Genomic DNA, 19,123 nt, shown 5'->3' with positions numbered 1-19,123 from the left:
GGCAGTATATTAAATTGGTAGTGTTAGTGTTGCACTGTAGCAGATGCAGCCACACAGCTGTAACATTCAACTGCAGCAAATGCAGATTTTCGGACGTTAATCTTACCTATTGCCTGTTGACTACTTGCCTTACCTGTTATTATACGCTGGCTTGGTTTTTGAGACGTCCCCGAATGAAACATGCACCCACGTTTTAAGAATCCCGAGCAGAAAATTATCTAATAAATGGTCAATTCCACTTTCACAGTGACTGGTCATAACATGAAGGTGAAGCGTGTTTTCATTAAAGCAGTTTTCCACCTACTTTTTGTAACGATGTACAATTAACCATGCCGTTGTCGAACGAAAGTTTGCTTGCTTAAAGGGACACTAAAGGCAAGTATTAAGTCGACGTTGATCGTTGAAATAGCAGTCCAGAAACCTCGTAGTGCTACTTTTATGCCAAGGAAGTGCTTATTTTGAAATAAAATCACATTTTGGTGGTCCGCATCGCGTTAGCACACTTCAAATCACCCGCCTGAAAGTGGTATTTCGCACATCACTGTTGCCGTGCCCAACGTTGCCCGCCTTTACTGCGGGGCGGCATGCACCATTCGGGCATCTGGCAACATCACATGCATGTGGTATTTTGTCGAACTTTCTGTCAGAGCGACTTTCACGAGCGTGCAAAACACACGCGGCAGTACGCAATATCGAAAATACTACTGAGACGCGACTGCGTGAGCGAAGCAGGGCGCCGGGCGAAGCGCAGTTCGGCGAAAACGAAACTTTTGAACCACGCGCGCCGTTCCCCATGGCAACGCCAAAGAGGTTCTTTGTTCCATGAATCAAACAGAAACAAACAAGCAGCATTTTATTACGTGTCTTGATGCACGGAAGGTTCTTTTTTTATTGCAGCTAGTTTGATTACTAGTGATTATTTGTATTCAGACTCTCCCACGTCATCGGGATCACTTCCAAAATGTCCCACTCGTGGCGCTCATCGTGTGATACATTTAGCTTAATTTCTCGGTAAGTAGGGCACTGCTGTTGATAATACTGCCGTTTTAGACGTTGTCATACATTGAGCTTTCACTCTGACATAAATTGTTATTTGCCTTTAGTGTCCCTTTAATGTCCACGATCATCACTGTTAGGCAATCTGCTATCAATATGACAAACAAGATACATACTCCTGTGTATGGTCAATAGTGCATTTGATGTCCCGCATCTATCACACGACACCTCACATTGAAATAACAAGATGGTGGTCCACGCCAGAGCACTTTGCTAGCCCATCCCGCAAAGCACGAATTTCTCCGAAACACAGAGAACATATGACGCAACGTGCTGCCGCTTTTTAAATGAGTAAAATAAATTATTGCCTGAAAGTACAGTCGTAATTGGACTAAAGGCAGTGTCATCATTGACATGCTGCCTGAAATTGCGCAACGTGCCATGCGTCGTGGAGTTTCTTACAATGTGCCATCCACGGTCGCACTGGTGATGATGCTGGCTTTGACTAACCTGTTCTGAATACAGTTTTGGTTGCATGAAATCCCTTTCAGATGGATTTCTTGAACTTTCATATGAATTTTATTGAAGAAATGCACACACACACAGAATGGCAAGTGATAGGATCGGATGATGCTCAAAGAACTCATTGTGATTCACTAACCTCACATTAAAATTTTCCTGGGCCAAGTCAAAAATAAGCGATTTCGTTGGGAGATGATATTTTCGTTGGGAGATGACCCCCCGTGCCATCACGGGGCAGACCCCCCGTGATGACACGGGGGGTCTGCCCCGTGTCGATACAGAATGGCCGTGTTACCAAATAAAGGCACACAACCACAATCGCGACAGTGCAGCGATAGGTGCGAGCTAGCTTGGCCTTTTAGAGAATTATTGTGCTCACGCAGACGCACATTAATGCAGCGCCCTGTCTGCCCAATATCGACACAGGGGGCAGACGCAGCGGGAAATCGTGGAGGCTGCGCATATAAGCTCTCTGTCAGATGTGTGCGTTGCTCAGGACTCAATCAGCTTAATTCAGAAAGAGATAGACTATCTGGGCATACGATGATAGTTACTACAGTTTCTGTTTGTTTGGTTCTTGTAATAAGTTTTTACCTTTTCGCCCCCTCATGTTCACGTGGTACGCAGCAATGTTATTTAAGCATGAGTTATGCGCAACAAATGTTCTAGTTGGCAGTTAGCGCTTGTCCTGTGTAGTATTTCTTCTTTTATCTCTCGTTTTTCGCGCTGTAAAATTTACTATGAACGCTTACCAACTAGCCCGGCTTAGCACTCTTATTTTCACCACAATCAGAAAAACTTTTCCGAGCGGTAGACAGTCTCTTGAAATGAAAGCGAGAATCACTGCACAGTTCTACAGGTATGCCTTGAAAGCTGTAGAAACAAAAATAGCACAGACCTGTGCCCTTGAGAGCGAGGCACCTCCACCAGACACCAGAAACGACACAGCTCGGTGAGGCATTGGAATATATTAACCTGCAAAATAACACAATACATGACAAAGGCCATTATGGCGTTTAGATACTGCGCGTGCTGCGCATGCCGCACACTCACTCACTCAGTCATTCCCACCACCGAGCGCAGCAGACGCTCTCCCCACCTACTCCCCACCCTACCGCCTTCATGAAAGCCAGCAGCGAGATCAGGTGCATGTTCGTTTGCGTCCCATTTCTAAGGAGCTTCGCTCATCGGTTGTATTCGTACACGGAACAACTGCTAGTTTTTACAGCCTGGGACATTTACCCCATGTGATGGGCTTAGCACCTTATCATTTTCAGGCTTCTTTAGATTCCTTTTGCATTTTGCATTCCCCATTGTACATGCATATTTTCCTTGGACGATCACACCTTGAGCAATAAGGATTCAGTCAGGTGCTGGCCAATTCCGTATGCACTTCTGCGGTGTCCCCTTTTTATTTGCACTGAAGGTTATGAGTGAATTGCGGCCAATAAACCTCGCATTCAGCTTTCCCAAACAGCTTAGCACAGCAACCACTGCCCCACCTGCTTTTCGAGGCTCTGGAAGAAGAACAGCTGCATGAGCGGCTCCCAGATGCACGAAAGAAAGTGACCGGGCGAGGTCAGTGAAAAGTTGGATACAAGTGCCAGGATCTGCTCCCAGTAGTGATCACCATCCCATGCCGCCATACACTCCATAAGCCACTGATCTACCACAGGCGGATTCTCCTAAACAAAGAAACAGAAACCCACCAGCGTTTATGGGTCACCACACCATACACAGTTCAGTACTCTAAGTACACGTACGGTGTATACCTCAGCTCTACTTCAGACCTCATTACAATTCTAGAAAGAAATTCTCCAAGAAGACATTCAGATCCCTCTTATGACAACGAATTTCAGACCTCATACGGAATAGTTTTTATGCACACAAATGACAAAGAGCCAGTGCAGCAAACAGCAAAGCTTCGTGAACATTAACACAACTTGTTCATTATTATACACAATGGACTCTCGGTAGTTCAAACTGTGATACTATTTCATAGTCCTGGTTAACTTCAACAAATTTCAAATTTGCCAATTGCCTGCCTGCACTTGTCAGAGTGCTCAAAACCATGAGCAGAACAGAAACTAATGGCGTTTTTCACTGGGAGGTTCAGAGCAGGTTTTTTTGCTCCGTGGTGACGAATCTGAATTTCACTGGAAGATTTGGAGCGGGTCCGCGCGTTTCACTGGTAGTTTCAGGGCAACTCGCTCCGAGGCGGATTGCTCTCACTTGCTCCGCCGCCAAGTCGCGCATTCGGGCGGAAACAGGACGGGCAGCATACGTCACATCCGTCATTGTGCATTCACTGAGCGGCTGAGCTTCGCAAAATGGCTGCGTTTGCTGCTGTGGTGGAACTTCTATCTAGCGACGAGAGCAGTTCCAGCAGCAGCAGAATAGAAGTCAATTAGCACCAAGAAAGCGTTACTTCTGTAATAAATTTTTCATGCACGTATTCATGTGCAAATGCAGGGAGCTCGCCGTGCATTTTTAGCAGAGGTGGTAAAGCAGTAATATAATAATATAATAATATCTGGGGTTTAACGTCCCAAAACCACGATATGATTATGAGAGACGCCGTAGTGGAGGGCTCCGGAAATTTAGACCACCTGGGGTTCTTTAACGTGCACCTAAATCTAAGTACACGGGCCTCAAACATTTTCGCCTCCATCGAAAATGCAGCAGCCGTGGCCGGGATTCGATCCCGCGATCTTCGGGTCAGCAGTCGAGCGCCATAACCACTAGACCACCGTGGCGGGGTAGGTGGTAAAGCAGATATGCTTGGTGAGTGTTGAGATAATTCCGACGCGCCTGTGATATTCTAAAGCAGTAGGACTTCTAAGGCGGCAGGTACGTAACTACTCAGATGGAAAAAAATCCTGCTCAGAACGTGTCGCATTTTTGCGAGCGCCGATTGCGGTCGTTGCCACGTTCACCTACATACTGTACGACTATGTGACCAGCCTTCACGCGTAGCTATCAAGAGTTATCATTACGGACAGAATTTATTATCAGTGTGAAGTATGTAGCACTTACCACTGAGATCGTTCCCGCCATTCCTAAGCACGCCCAGCAACAGGCGACGCACAGCCGGAGTGAGTTCCACGTGCTCGTCCATGCTCGCAACACAACTGTTGTATTTGTCGAATATTGGGAAGCAGCCCCCCACTTCGGAGCAGCTTTTTAATTGGAAGACCCCGTGGCGAAAAGAAGGAAGAAGGGCAACCCGGGGGAACGCGTTTTCGGGGTTGCGATCGCAGCGGCCCGCAATTTGGAGGCGACTACGAGTACGGGAAGAGCGGAGAACGTCCTTGACATCGTCGTTTTACGACCTACACGCCCACCCCGTGAAAGAATACTGAAAGCCATAGGGACTGTCACCCAACACAGGGAAAGCGTTTTCTCCCTCTGTTCTCCAAGTCTGCTGCACGTGCGGGGTGCAGAGAAAACTCTTTTGACTGTGCTTGTGTTTCTGTATTTCTATTTTCCTTTTAAATGCGAATGCATTTCTTAGTCAGGCTATGTGAGGCATCCAGCGTTGTCCGCGGCGCCCTCTCCCATAGCAACAGCTGCGGGCGCGCGCGCTTATCCTCGCCCCTAGCAACCGGAGCATGTGGTGCGAGAGAGTGTAGGAGAGGGTAGGTGCAGTGCTTCGCCGCTCCTTCTCTCGCCGTTCGCTCTCTCTCCTCCCTGCGCCCCACTCTCCCGTTTCGCTCGCGCCTCACTCTCGACCGTTCGCTGGCTGGGCGCCTCTCAAGGCGATGGCAGAAGTCAGTGAAGGCAACTGTCTGACGGCAACGGTACCCTCTCTCAGCGCAAGAAATGCATTCGCATTTCCTCACGATTCCCTTCGGGGAGGTGGGGGCATTTTTTTTCCCCTCTCTACGAGAACACTGTAAATGCATTCAAACCGAGCGGACGTGTTGATTCTCTGTCGTCGTCCAACCTACTAAAGAAAGTTTTGCCTCCCCGCTATTCTGCCACAATAACAACAAAATTGTGTCCCTGCTGTTTGCGACTGCGTGGTCGAAATGCACGCCTTGCAGTGGCGGCCAAAGTTGCCATAGAAACTGAGGCAGCGGAAAAAGGAATTGCTTCCGGAACCGGTTCACGTGACTTCCGGAGCGTTCCCCCGCGGAGCATATTCCCGTGTTCCACTGGCAGATTTGGCTTCATGAAATCCGAATGCTCGCTCCGGGATTTCAGCGGCCGCTCTGGATCTCCCAGTGAAAAACGCCATAAAGGAACATGAGGACAGCAGCAATATACGTACATGATAATCGGCCATCTCTGCTTTTCCTGATATGCTGCATGGGGTCAAGCTTATGCTTGCATCTCATAATTCAATCTTCTGATAATTCAAATGAAATTCTGGTGTCCCCTAAAGTTTGAATTATCGAGAGTCTGCTGTATATGGGATGATGAACAGGTTAAGCAAATGGCAAAAAGAGCAGCACAGAGTAATAGTGAAGCTCCGAAAAAGTACTATTGCTGCTGTCTAGTTGGTTCGTTGTGAACTTTGCAAATGTATTGTACGACGCAATCCCCTTAAAGAAGGTGCATTTAAAAGGGGAGGAGACAGTGGGAAAGAGCATAGTTCCCGTGATATTTCAAAAAAGCTATTCACTTTATTAATTAAAGAAATGAAAAGCTTGAAGGTGAATGTCTCGAAGTGAATACATCTTGCTGCTTGTTGGCAGACTTCACATAGAATAGAGCTGATGACCAGCTCACTAGTAGCAGCGACGCAGTGCCTATAGTATAAGCTGGAGCTCTCTATCGCAGTCAGCAGAATAGGAGAAACCGGTGGGAATGGGGGAGGGATTGACCCGTTCCCCGTATTGAAGCTCCTCTGTCAATTTATCTGCTGAAATGCCCATTGTTACCAAAAAACCCTACATGGTAGCCAAAGAAAGCTAACTGCTTAATAAAAAGATAACTGATTAACTTATGTTTGCCTTAACAATATGGAAGCCTGTGTTCTCACCTCCAGTATGCTGACCATTCTTGAAAGTGATGTGAGGAACTCCCTTCCTTGAACATTTTCTGGACTCCTGAACACTGGACGGTAAAAGTACAGCAATGTAGCAAAAGCAGCAGTACAAGCAAAGATTGTTCAATGACTGTAAACAATATCATCACCATCATCAGGGAGAGGTACAGTTGCTTCCATAAGCAAACAACGCCATGACTCTTCATGACTCTTCATGAAGCCGGGCTCTTCATGACTGAAGTAACTTAGAATGTTAAGGAACGATGCCAAATTTCGATAATGCGTCATCTATTGAGCGCACCAGCAATCGGCAAAACACAGCACGAATAATTCCAGCCAGACACGCAGACTATTCATCGCAGAAATTTGGGCCAGTTGACGATAACTGACCTTAGACATCTTAACAAATCACAAAGGAATCCTGACACAAAGAGATGCATAGACAGAAAGGGTGCAGATGCAGCATTGAGAAGGTAAGGCCCTTGCATCCATGGAAATCCCAAAGTGCTTTAACCGTCTCAACGCGTTAGCTTGTTAGCATGCACACAGTAAATTCTTTGGGCTGTTTTGTTCACCTTGTCATGGCATAATGGTTACAGTGTTAAAGGGGCCCTGCAACACTTTTCCAAGTAGCCATAGAGTGGCTTCATTAAAGAAGCTTATTTCCTCCCGAATCGACCACCGCAAATATTTTTAGAATCCGTCCAGTACGAGCGGAGTTAACAAAATTTGTCGCACACTGTAGTTGCTTTCACTCTTCTCTCGTCCCCACGAAAGCACTGGAAGCAAAGCAGGGAGGGGTACAAAGTACGTCACGCGTGCCTCGTGACCTTGAGCATTTTTTCTTCTTTTTTTTCTTCGAACGCGTGGCGTACTTTCAGTGCGATCACGGAAGCGCGCGGGCAAGTGTCAGCCTCCCGCGGTGGCCGCAGTAACTGCCAAGCGCGCCATGTTCAAATCAGCCAATGGCAGTGATGCCATAAGCATCAATTTTGTCGAGAGAAGAGAAAGCGCTTTTTAGCTGACTTTGAGAATTTATTGTAAATCCCAGGCGCTGCGCTATAATGTCTGGCTCGCGTGTTCTCGGGAGCCTCGACTACCGATCAGCAGCGTTTTCTGACCATGCTGAAAAAGTGTTGCAGGGCCCCTTTAAAGGGCTCCTAAACCACCTTAGATAATGTTTTGTTTTAATTTCGAGTAAACAAACTCACTGAGTTCAGAGTGCCATCTCAATCAACAAATCCAAACACTGCAGCGCTACGGGCCACGAGTGCGCTGCAAATTCCTAGAAACAATGCCTTCTCCTTTCCGGGCCTTTACATAATCCTCAGCATTGGCCATGACGTCAACATTCGCATCTAATCGTGTAATCCACAAACAGAACCCGTTTGTCTGCCCGCACGTACACACACTCGCCGCTCTTCATCCTTGCACGATGAGGAGGAGCACTTGGCCAGGAGGAGAGACAAGCCAACAAACGGAGCAAAGCGAAGGAAAGAGCGAAACAAGCAAGCGCATATTTTGAATCATCAAAAGCATGTACGTAACTCCACTATTATGGCATCATTGCAAAAAATTTTCATGGCTACGTATTTGTTGAAGACTTGTGCACAACTGCAACACCACAACTAAATTTCGACCTCTGGGTGGTCAAAGGGGCCCTTGAAGCTTCTGTGTTAGAGGACTGTGTTTGAAACCTGCGAAAACTTTTTTTTCTTGCAATGGTTTATTTCCATCTTTATCAGTTACACAATTTAGGTGGCCACGCTGCCGCCAACAGACAACAAACCAAAGATTTTCCCAGGCCTCTTGCTGCACAATGGTACTTAATTAGTCCTTAAAGGGACACTAAAGGCAAATAACAATTTACGTCAGAGTGAAAGCTCAATTTATGACAACTTCTAAAATGGCAATATTGTCAACAGCAGCACCCTACTTACCGAGAAATTAAGCTAAATGTATCACATGATGAGCACCACGAGTGTGACATTTTCGAAGTGATCCCGATGACGTATGAGTCTGCCTACAATAAATCACTAGTAATCAAATTAGCAGCAATAAAAAAAGAACCTTCCTTGCATCAAAAGACGCAATAAAATGCTGTTTTTTCGTTTCCGTTAGATTCATGGAAAAAAGAACCTCTGTGGCGTTGCCATGGGGAACGGCGCGCGTGGTTTAAAGGCTCAGTTTTCGCCGAACTGCGCTTTGCCCGGCGCCCTGCTTCGCTCACGCGGTCGCGTCTCAGTATTAGTTTCGGGATCGCGTACTGCCACGGCGTACAGCCCAGCATCGCGAGCTAATGTCTCGTTGTCAAGTTCTCCGTCCACATCCATTGCAAAGATTGCGGCAAGCTTCGATGGCTTCGATGGCTATTGTTGCTGCTGTGGGTCCCGCTAGTTTTGCTCTGCTGCTACTAGTGTTGGCAGCCGCGCAGTAAAGGCGGACAACGTTGGGCATGGCAGCAGTGACGTCTGGAGGTCTGATTTCAGGCGGGTGATTTGAAGTGCGCTAGCACGATGCGGACCACTAAAACGTGATTTTATTTCAAAATAAGCACTTCCTTGGCATAAAAGTAGCACTACGAGGTTTCTGGACCGCTATTTCAACAATCAACGTCGACTTAATATTTGCCTTTAGTGTCCCTTTAAGACAGAATGCTCTGAAAATGATGCAGAGCTCCATTTTGCCAGTAATGACAGATCACCTGTACCAATCGCCTGTCCTGCTACATGTGCATACATTGAGGGCTTGGTGTACCTGCTCTATTCAAACGCAGTTACCGTTTCAAATGCAGCTACCGTTTTTCTCCTGATAAACGATTAGCAGTGCCCGGAACAGGTGTGGCTAAACTTCATGACATATGCGGAGCTGGTGTGTGAGTATTCAGGAGCCTTCACTGGTCTCCTTCAATTTTCGGGTACTTCCTGGCTTATGAAGAGTGATGTAAACACGTAATATCTGGCATTCTTGACATGCTGCGTACCAGCCCAACTTGATAGTGAAAGTGCAAGTGGCCAGTGCAAGGGAGAGAAACAAGTGAAGCAGTCAAACAACTCACAATCATTGAGTGTGATCCGCAAGTTGCCCTGAAAGTGGGCCAGCTGGCGATGCTTTTCCTCGCTGGCCATGGCCATCAATATCTCCGGGTTCAAAAGCACTCTCATCAAGTCGAGGGGACGCCTCTTGAGAACAAGAAACAACCATTCTGTGACAATGGATCAATAACCTCTTTCGTTTTTTGCATGGTAATACAACAGCAGAAGGCTGCAGGCAATGTGAAGGTTACCAAATTTGGTTGAATGTGCAGCGCGGTACACACGAGGGACAAAGAACAGACCGTTTTCATAATTCGCAACTGTGCTTTCCTGCGCTGCACATTCGCCCAACTAATGGCGACGCCTGTTGTGCGTCAAGTGGGGAGGAGCTCGTAACTGCACGCGCTGGGGCTTGCCTATTATGTGTGTTGATATCAAGAGAGCTCTGGCTACGTTTTTCGCGTCATAACGCAAGCAAACTGCGCTTGAACACACTGTTTGCAGAAGTGACTGCCACCATTAGGTGGGCAAACTGCATCGCAGGAAAGCTAGCTTTACAATTATTAAAAGGGTCTATTGGGCACCAGAAATGACATGCAGTCGTTACAGTCTCCAGTTCCTGGGTGCCGTTTTTAATAGCGGAGCTGTTCTAGGGCTGGGCCTAGCGAGAGAGGAGTGTCCGCAGCTCTCACGTTCCGGCTCCCAGGTACATCCATAGATGAAGTAGTAACTGCCTTGGTCACAAACAAAGCAGTCTTTTTAGGTGGCGTTGGACGGAGAGGCGCGCCACAGAAGTGGTAACCATTGCGAGTCCGCGCTGGGCACGAGGGGGAGAGGCGCAGTGGAGACGAGGCGACTGGTATGGTTGTAAAGATGGGGGGTTATGTGCACCGTGCATAGGTCAGCAAACTCACTCATGAGTCGACTCACTCAGACTCAGATCGAGCCGTGAGTGTGAGTCTGAGCGAGTCCGAGTGAGTAATATTTTGGCGAGTTTGAGTCTGAGTGAGTCCAGGTGAGAAAAAATTTAGTAAGTCTGAGTTCGAGTGAGTCCGGTGGAGGGAAATTTTGGTGAGTCTGAGTCTGAGTGAGCCCTAAGCACAAGAGATATTTCTTGAGTGAGTCTGAGTGAGCTCCACATTTATTTGCCGACCTATGGTGATAACTACTCAACTTCAGCATTACTATCAGCCTTATGTCGTCTCACGTTTATACTAACATCTACTCACACATACGTCAACGAACTAGCATTCATATGCCAGCTCAATATTTATTGATCAGAGGCTCATGTTACAGGGGGAGGTGTTTTTACCCCATCCCGCAAACTCTTTCACAAGAAATGCATCATAAAGGTATCTGGTTTGAGTCATATCTTTCAATAAAAATGTCCTTACTGGATTGCGACCACTGATAACTCGTATTTAAAGGCACGAGATTAAAATGCGTATCGTAGAGCACCGATTATGCGAGATAGTGGCGTTAAAGTGCCAATGATCGAAAAAGCTACTTATACGCGTATTTTGATTAAATTTGCAAGGCATGTTTAATTAAACTAATTAAACATGCATTTTTTACAAGCCTAATTTGTAATCAAGGCTTGTGAAATTTAAAAACAAGCATACTATGGTTCCATTAACTTCAGTTTGTTGTTGTCTTTTACAACAATGAAACTGACCATAGCAGCTTCAGCAATTGCATGTTGTATCCAAAGCCCAAAAGCAGCTAACGTCATGTTGAAGCCTTTGCAAATGCTGAACTGAATATCGCCAAGTGCATCCAGGTAATAATATGAGAGTGGCTAAAAGTCATGTATAAAATAGTTTTTACATGATAGGTGCTATGTCAGATGATTTATGTATGCTCTGCTGTGCAGCTATGGCGTTGAGAGAACGTATTTAGCAGTCCAATGAGTTCTGATAAATGCAGTAAGTAGCGAATGACATCAGTGTTTGTCTGTAAGGAATCAAGCAAACGGCATTAAGCTTGAGGCATTAAGCTGACATCATTTTCTGTGCCTGTGTCATGCGGGTATTACTATAGTAAGAGCAGAATCTGCATAGTTCTCAGATGTAGACAGGACTGCAGACATCATGTAAGGATATCACAGTGGTGCGCTGTCATTTCTTCTCTCTTTCCATCCAATCTAAGGTAAATTGACAGCATAAAAAAATTTACACCTACAACAAGAACACATTAATCTACACATATGTCTATCTATGATATGAGAACAGCAACAGTTATATATTTACTTATATATTACAACCGTTACATATTTACCAGCTCACAAGTACGTAAATAGTTTAACACTTTCATGACCGTGGAAAATCGGTTGTTTCTGGGTAATCAGTCCAGGAAATATTTTTCTTCCTGCCAAAGAAATTGGCTGATGCTAAAAAGGGCAGGGTATCAAATGACAGAGGAAGAATTGGTCTTTCCAACAGTATTAATCGCAAACAAATTTATTTCTAATATCATCACAAAATTATCAAAACAATAAAATGCAAAAAAAAGAATAAAAAATCATAGAAACATCAATGTTACTCTGCACAGGGTAAACATAAAAAAATCTAAATATGTACTATACGTTTTGAACACAAAGCCCTCATAGAATAATAATGCAAATATAAACTCTGTAAGTACAAAGATTATTTACATACATACAAAAATATAAGCGCTAGTGCCTATCATGCCACCGCGCAAAGCAGTTTCTCAACACAGTGAAACAAAGGTTGGCTCACTGTTCGTTGGCTTTTCAAAAATACGCATCCACGCATACTTATTTGTGTGGTTGCATATCTCTCTGACGACTTCTGCAGTGAAAAGCAACACGGAGAAGCCGCCGCACGGCACTCTGGGACGCTAGGTCAAGGTCCACTCCATGCCGTCTTCGGGGAGAGAACTCCGCTATTTCTGCAGCCGGCGCCACATGCTCCCACCCAAACGAAGTTGACACCTTGCAGATAAGAGCTGTGACCTTTAGTATGCACGGCATACATTTACATCAACATGCGGCAGCAATAAAACGGCCCGAGGAGAGAGCAAAACTTACTCGCGGATACCTGCTATGTTCCTGAGTGGTTTGACGCACTATCGCTGCCCGTACTGAAGTTTGACGAATCGAAGTGCTACTACCATCACCCAGAGCTTGATGCTCAGATTCATTGGAATCCATCGAAATTCGCCGTTTTCGTAGAGTACCTACGAGCGACATTGAAGCCGTAAACGAAACCACGAGCGCTCACCTCCCCGACTGAGAAGAAGCTTTAAAAATCCCCCCATGTCGGAAAAATGAAACTGAGAAGCGAAATTGATAAAATACTGCCTCTTTTACCCTTTAAATGGCGTTAGCTGTCCGGAAACACTCGGAGAGCACCAAAATTTGAAGTCGAAGTCATCGTTGACATACCATTCGACAGGAATAGGTGCGGCCACGAAAGTGTTATTAACAGTTTAGACAGGTAAACTAGCATTGCATTTTGCCACTCATTCAGCAGAATCTGATCGATATCGTGAATAGGCATACCTCTAAGGCTTCTGAGAGTTGGTTACTGCTGGTGTCGATGCCAGTACACTTCATTCCCAGCTCCTATAAAATAAGGATGAGACAGACGAAACTTATGCTTCCCGTCTCCATTTCGTTAATAGCTGAAAAAAAAATAATCATCTTTTGCATACCACACTTGCCCACAATATAAATGCAAGGAGTACTATTGCAACATTCTTTGGAAATGGTAATAGAACGTTCATGATGTGTGATTATGTAAGCAAAATATTATTCAGTCACACGAAGCATTGTTCGCTTTCTTTTACAGCATTCAAGACACCCTCTGTGATGGTCTGCCTATGAGACAAATGCGATAATCAGCGTGTGCCAACCATATCACCAAACTTCATGATCGAGATCATGAACGGCCACCTACCTTAAAGAAATATCGAAACTGTGCTTCCTACATTCGCTCGTACAAATCGTGAATTGCTTTTAAGAGTAGACTCTGTACAACACAAACGAATTACCTTTACTGCTTTTCAAATTTTGTCAAAGAGATGAGCATTTGCGAAAACCAAAAATCAGAGTGAACCCATAGCAGTTTACTATAGACATTCCAAAACCGTGAGAAACATCACTGAACAGAGCTGAACACTTATTCACTGAAAGCTATCTTTTTCATCTCTTGCAAACTTTCATGCATGAAGTATTTGCTAATGGTTGCGTAATCATAACCAATTCAGACACGTCGATGACACTTCATGTCCAGGTACATATGAAATATTGTGCCCCATTGTATCGTCAAATAACCAATGACCAAGCAAAAAGTTCATGCAGCAACAGTGGAAAAAGGAAAAGAAAGCGTAAAAATGAAACCTTTGAGCGGTAGCGATGCCTGACTTTTCCAAACAGCTCCTGTTGCAACTGATGCACGTGTACTTCCCACACTGAGCCAATGGCATCCATTTTCTGAACAGACAACAGTAAACAAGCGAGGCAAGTCCGTCATACATCATTCTAGAGAGGCAAAAGTACACTGAGGGCGTACGTAAATCGAAACACGACTAGGGAAAAGATAAATTGACAAGCTACCACACTTTTTGTGAACAGCCCTTCAAGTGACATGTTTTCAACTATTTCAAGGCTGAGTTTCTCCTGCAAAGCAGGCCTTCTGGCAATTCCATTTCCTTTATTGTTGACACTTGAACATTACAGAATGGCACAAGTCATCATAAATTTAGTAAAATTTATAAGCATCCAACACATCAGTCTTACAAGTAGCGCAAGTTGGAGCCACTGCAAGAAAGAGAGATGCCGTATGGGGAAATTCAAACTTTAGCACTCAAAACATGTACACTGAAACCACTGAATTGGAAGGTGCCATAGCAGCATTAATAATGTGAAATATCATCTATGCCTACCTGAACCTTATGTGAATGAATGCAGCAAAAGTTGTGCTAACAATAAACCAAAACTGTAATCAGTTACAAGCACACAATAGCTACTCTCTGTTATCTGCTAAAATATGCACCACTTGTTTCAGGCATAGAATAAAAAGATACACCTGTTATCCAACGATGTTCACGCCTACCCTATATGATCTGTTTAAAGTAATAATAATAAATAATTGTTAAGATCTTACGTTCTAAAACCACAATGTGATTATGAGGGACACCGCAGTGGAGGGCTTTTGAAATTTGCACCACCTGGGTTCTTTAACTTGCACTTAAATCTAAGTACACAGGCCTCCAGCATTTCGCCTCCATGTAAATGTGGCTCAGCTGCCAGGATTCATTCCTGCAACATTCCAGTTAGCAGTCGAGCATCATAACCACTAGGCCATCGCGTAAATTATAGGACAGTACTCACCTCGTCTTCGATAACCTTGCGACTTCCTGGATCAAAACAGCACCTCTCGAGAACATAGGCAAGATAGAGGAGTTCGTCGGAAGGCTGAAAGGCCACAACACCAGCATTCAAGCTTTGTCATGAACAAGCTAGCACTGCAGGACAATGCAGACTGCAATCATCAAAGATATAACAGTTTCTATCAATGTGACCGAAACTGTGAAGGAAGGTACTAGACATAACAGAGAAGGAAGGTACTTAGCGTAATTACACTAATGCAATTTTTTTTGATGAACAACATCCACATTCTCGGAACAATCTGTGTCCAGTTTCCATTTTCAAACTGGCCTGACTTGTCGGGTTTTCACTTTACTTCAGCATGGTGCACCTACACTGCCATGCGTTTCGGTGTTACCATTGTTATACTGCTGTGTTTGCATTTCACTGCACAGTGCAAATGCTATCATTATCTTTATTCCCTTTCTTTTGCTGCACAATGCCAGGACGTGATACGAACGTGTGGTGCTGCACAAGTGTCCGTGTATGCAAACAGTCTTATACTACTCACAATTGCAATAAAAAATTTGGACAGAAAGAACTGGTGCAACAGTCTGTGAACAAGTACTGCGTTATCAAATGGTTAGTGGTAGATACTCTGCGAACCACATGTCCTACATCTCACGTTATGTAGGCCTGTTCGCATATTCGAGCGCTTTGAATATTCGAACGGACAGTACATTATTCGAATTCGCTTCAAGAGGAATTAAAAATTTCCAAAATTTCAAAGCATTCAAACGAACGAATACACATATTTTACTGCAAGTAGCCTGCTTGAAAAGATGGTTTCACTGCAGCTTGAGGCGGCTATGCCATGAAACAGTCTATCCAAAGAAAATCCATACTGTTGCAAGGCCACACTTCAAGGTTAAGTGTGCATGCTATTATACCTTAATTTTTGTTCTTAAAGGGACACTAAAGGCAAATATTAAGTCGACGTTGATTGTTGAAATAACAGTCTAGAAACCTTGCAGTGCTACTTTTGTGCAGAGGAAGTGCTTATTTTGAAATGAAATCACATTTTAGTGGTCCGCATCGCGTTAGTGCACTTCAAATCACCCGCCTGAAAGCGGTGTTTCTCACGTCACTGCTGCCGTGCCCAACGTTGCCCGCCTTTACTGAGCGGCGGCGTTCACTGGCGGCGTGCGCCATTCGGGCATCCGGCAACATCACATGCATGTGGCATTTTGTCGAACTTTCTGTCATAGCGACTTTCACGAGCGCGCAAAACACACGCGGCAGTACGCGATACCGAAACTACCACTGAGACGCGACCACGTGAGCGAAGCAGCGAAGCAGACTGCCGGGCGAAGCGCAGTTCGGCGAAAATGGAACCTTTGAACCACGCGCGCCGTTCCCCATGGCAACGCCAAAGAGGTTCTTTTTTCCATGAATCAAACAGAAACCAACAAGCAGCATTTTATAACGTCTCTTGATGCACGGAAGGTTCTTTTTTTATTGCAGCTAGTTTGATTACGAGTGATTAATTGTAGTCGAACTCTCTCACGTCATCGGGATCATTTCCAAAATGTGCCGCTCGTGGCGCTCATCGTGTGATACATTTAGCTTAATTTCTCGGCAAGTAGGGCACTGCTGTTGATAATATTGCCATTTTAGACATTGTCATACATTGAGCTTTCACTCTGACATAAATTGCTATTTGCCTTTAGTGTTCCTTTTGAGCTTAAAAGCACGTAATAGTACAGGCTTATACGGGCTACGTATGGAAAATTTTAAAATGTAACGTATTTCACCACTGATAACTTGCATCATACTACTACGTATTCAAATTCACTTCGAAATTATTCAAGACTAATTACTATTCACATGGGCTTCATTTCAAATTTTAAAAAAGTGATATTCACACAAGCTTAACGTTATGAGATCTTCATAACAGTGCTCAACAATTGCAAATGGCTGATAAGATTAAGTGAAGGCAGTTTGTCTGCTTGCTGTCTCCCTCCTTCTATTGCTTTAATACAGGGCACAAACCTATTTTCAAAACTCACTTTATCACCCCAGACCATAGCAAGCATGCATACACATCAGAAAAATTACTGACACATACACACAAAGAAATGAGAAAAGCAATGTTGCAGCAGAAAGGTGGAAATTATCATAGCAAGCTGTATGCAGAGTCATCAAAAGTCACTGTAAAAGGTATAAGAAGCTCTCAACAGGCTAAAAAATATTATATAGTGCAAGAACATTGGGACAAAAACACAAACACTATATGATAAAAAAGTAAGCATGTCGTCAGCAGCCATTCAATAAGACAAGAAAGGAAGAATTTGGATCTGAATGTGAATCCATGCAACCTCACAAAGTAGATTAGTGTGCACATTAGTGTATTACTGTCACATTCACATGTCGGTGTACCTAATCCGGGATTCCTATGTATAATTCCACAATGCCATTGCGTAGCACAAGCTTCAGCCATGTCTCTGAGAAGTATAATTCCATGCTGTTGTTTAAGCAGCCAGAGTTTCTTCACACCATAAGTACTGCTGTGAAAAATAAAGAGCTCATGCACACTATTCAAACATGCTTGCACAATGTCAAAAGTCCTAACAGTCACCTTTCTCTGCATTGCTTTGTAAATCGTGGACATGGTGAACGACGTGGCAGTCTTCTCAGAGGCCAGGAGAAGCATCAAGGTTACCGCATCACCACACTGCGGAAGGCCAGAACCACATACAGCACAATTATGTGACCTCGCGCTGGGCAGTGTAATACCACAGCCATTGAACCATCACATTGTTCGAGTGGGACAAGCAGACGAAGGCAAAACGACATCTGTTCACTGCGTTCCACTCTGAAAGCACCGACACATGTACAGATCCATAGTTTATGGATATTTTGTGTTTTCTGAAATACCGGGAGGATGACGGGAGCCAACGCTATGCTAAACGGTAGGGTGGATCCAGCAAAGTGGTTTTCCAAAATGGGTACTCTGCGGGACAAAGGTGGCGGGGGGCTTAATAATTTTTCGATCTTCTCCGTGCCTCACGGATTCTACACGAGATGCAGGGCAACCGCATGATCTGTCCATTCGACAACACGTGCTACAATCAGGTGCACATTGGCGTGAGATCTCTTGAACAGGAATACAGTAGTACAACTTGCTTCAATTGACATTAAACAGCTGCATTAAATGGTTGCATACCAGACACATTTTAACACATGCCAGTATCTATCACGCCGTTCCCGGTTGACAGCTGCTTTATGCAAGTATTCTTACAATGTAATGAGGGCTGCAGTACTAGAGCAGCATTCCCAGGCAATCGTTTTCGGCAGGCCAGTCCAAACATTCGAGTGCTTGGAATATTCGAGCGAATATTACAGTGTTTGAGTTCGCTTCAACACGAATTTAAAATTCCCAAAATTTCGAAGTATTCAAAACCAATGGTTAGAATGTATTTTGCCGCTTATGACCCACCTAAACAGGTCATTTCACTGCAGCGTGAAGCCACTATGTTGTAAAACCCCTGATTCAAAGAAAATCCACACTCCTGCGAAGCCACACTCCCAGGTTTGGTGAACATGTTACTGGCACCCCGATCCGATTACAGCTCTTACTTTAAATTTAAAATCCTGCTATATGGGCTTATACAAACAACGTATGGCAAATTTTAAATGTTATGTGTTTTAGCACTTATAATCTGCACCCTACTACTATTCTAATTGACGTTGACTTTCACTTCAAACGAAAAAAGTAGTATTCAATACACAGAAGCCAAGTTCCAATTCTTAAAAATATTGTGTAAGATAGTTTCATCATGACAACAATGCTAATTTTTCTTGATAATATGTGAAATATACTGTTCAACAAAATACACTCAAACCTCATTATAACAAAGTCACATCTGCCACGAAAATAACTTCATTATATCCGAAAATTCGTTATAAACGTTTATTCGTAACACTGCAGCTATAAGAAGACTATTCTTAATTTACTTCGTTATAACCGATAATTCGTTATATCCGTGTTCGTTATATCGAGGCTTGAGTGTATCCGAGTCAAACTTATTCGACAGAGTTGCTATTTGCTTCAAACCTCAAGTTTACTATTTGCCTATGCGTAGTAGTCTGTGCATCTTTGTTGACTCTTTATATGCACGCTGTTCGATATGAATAAACTTCAGTTGTGAGTTGCAACTTGCCTATGGTCCACCTGTTCTTTTT

At 44.3% G+C, this 19,123-nt stretch overlaps 1 protein-coding gene across 1 annotated transcript in view; it reads right to left on the bottom strand.

Moving 5' to 3' along the window:
- The window catches only part of LOC119383152 (centromere protein I), a 37,426-nt gene that overhangs the window by 12,282 nt on the left and 6,021 nt on the right, over window positions 1-19,123 (bottom strand). Inside the window, exons 5-12 of the mRNA XM_037651169.2 lie at window positions 17,517-17,612; window positions 14,903-14,986; window positions 13,910-14,002; window positions 13,070-13,132; window positions 9,570-9,693; window positions 6,506-6,579; window positions 3,021-3,203; window positions 2,417-2,493 (exon numbers count right to left, since the gene is read on the bottom strand). Of these exons, the coding sequence (XP_037507097.1) occupies window positions 2,417-2,493; window positions 3,021-3,203; window positions 6,506-6,579; window positions 9,570-9,693; window positions 13,070-13,132; window positions 13,910-14,002; window positions 14,903-14,986; window positions 17,517-17,612 (794 nt within the window). The remainder of the gene's footprint in view (window positions 1-2,416; window positions 2,494-3,020; window positions 3,204-6,505; window positions 6,580-9,569; window positions 9,694-13,069; window positions 13,133-13,909; window positions 14,003-14,902; window positions 14,987-17,516; window positions 17,613-19,123) is intronic.

This window comes from Rhipicephalus sanguineus, chromosome 2 (genome assembly GCF_013339695.2).
Source record: "Rhipicephalus sanguineus isolate Rsan-2018 chromosome 2, BIME_Rsan_1.4, whole genome shotgun sequence".
NCBI classification, from domain to species: domain Eukaryota; kingdom Metazoa; phylum Arthropoda; class Arachnida; order Ixodida; family Ixodidae; genus Rhipicephalus; species Rhipicephalus sanguineus.
This window is presented reverse-complemented; position numbering and strand designations above follow the sequence as displayed.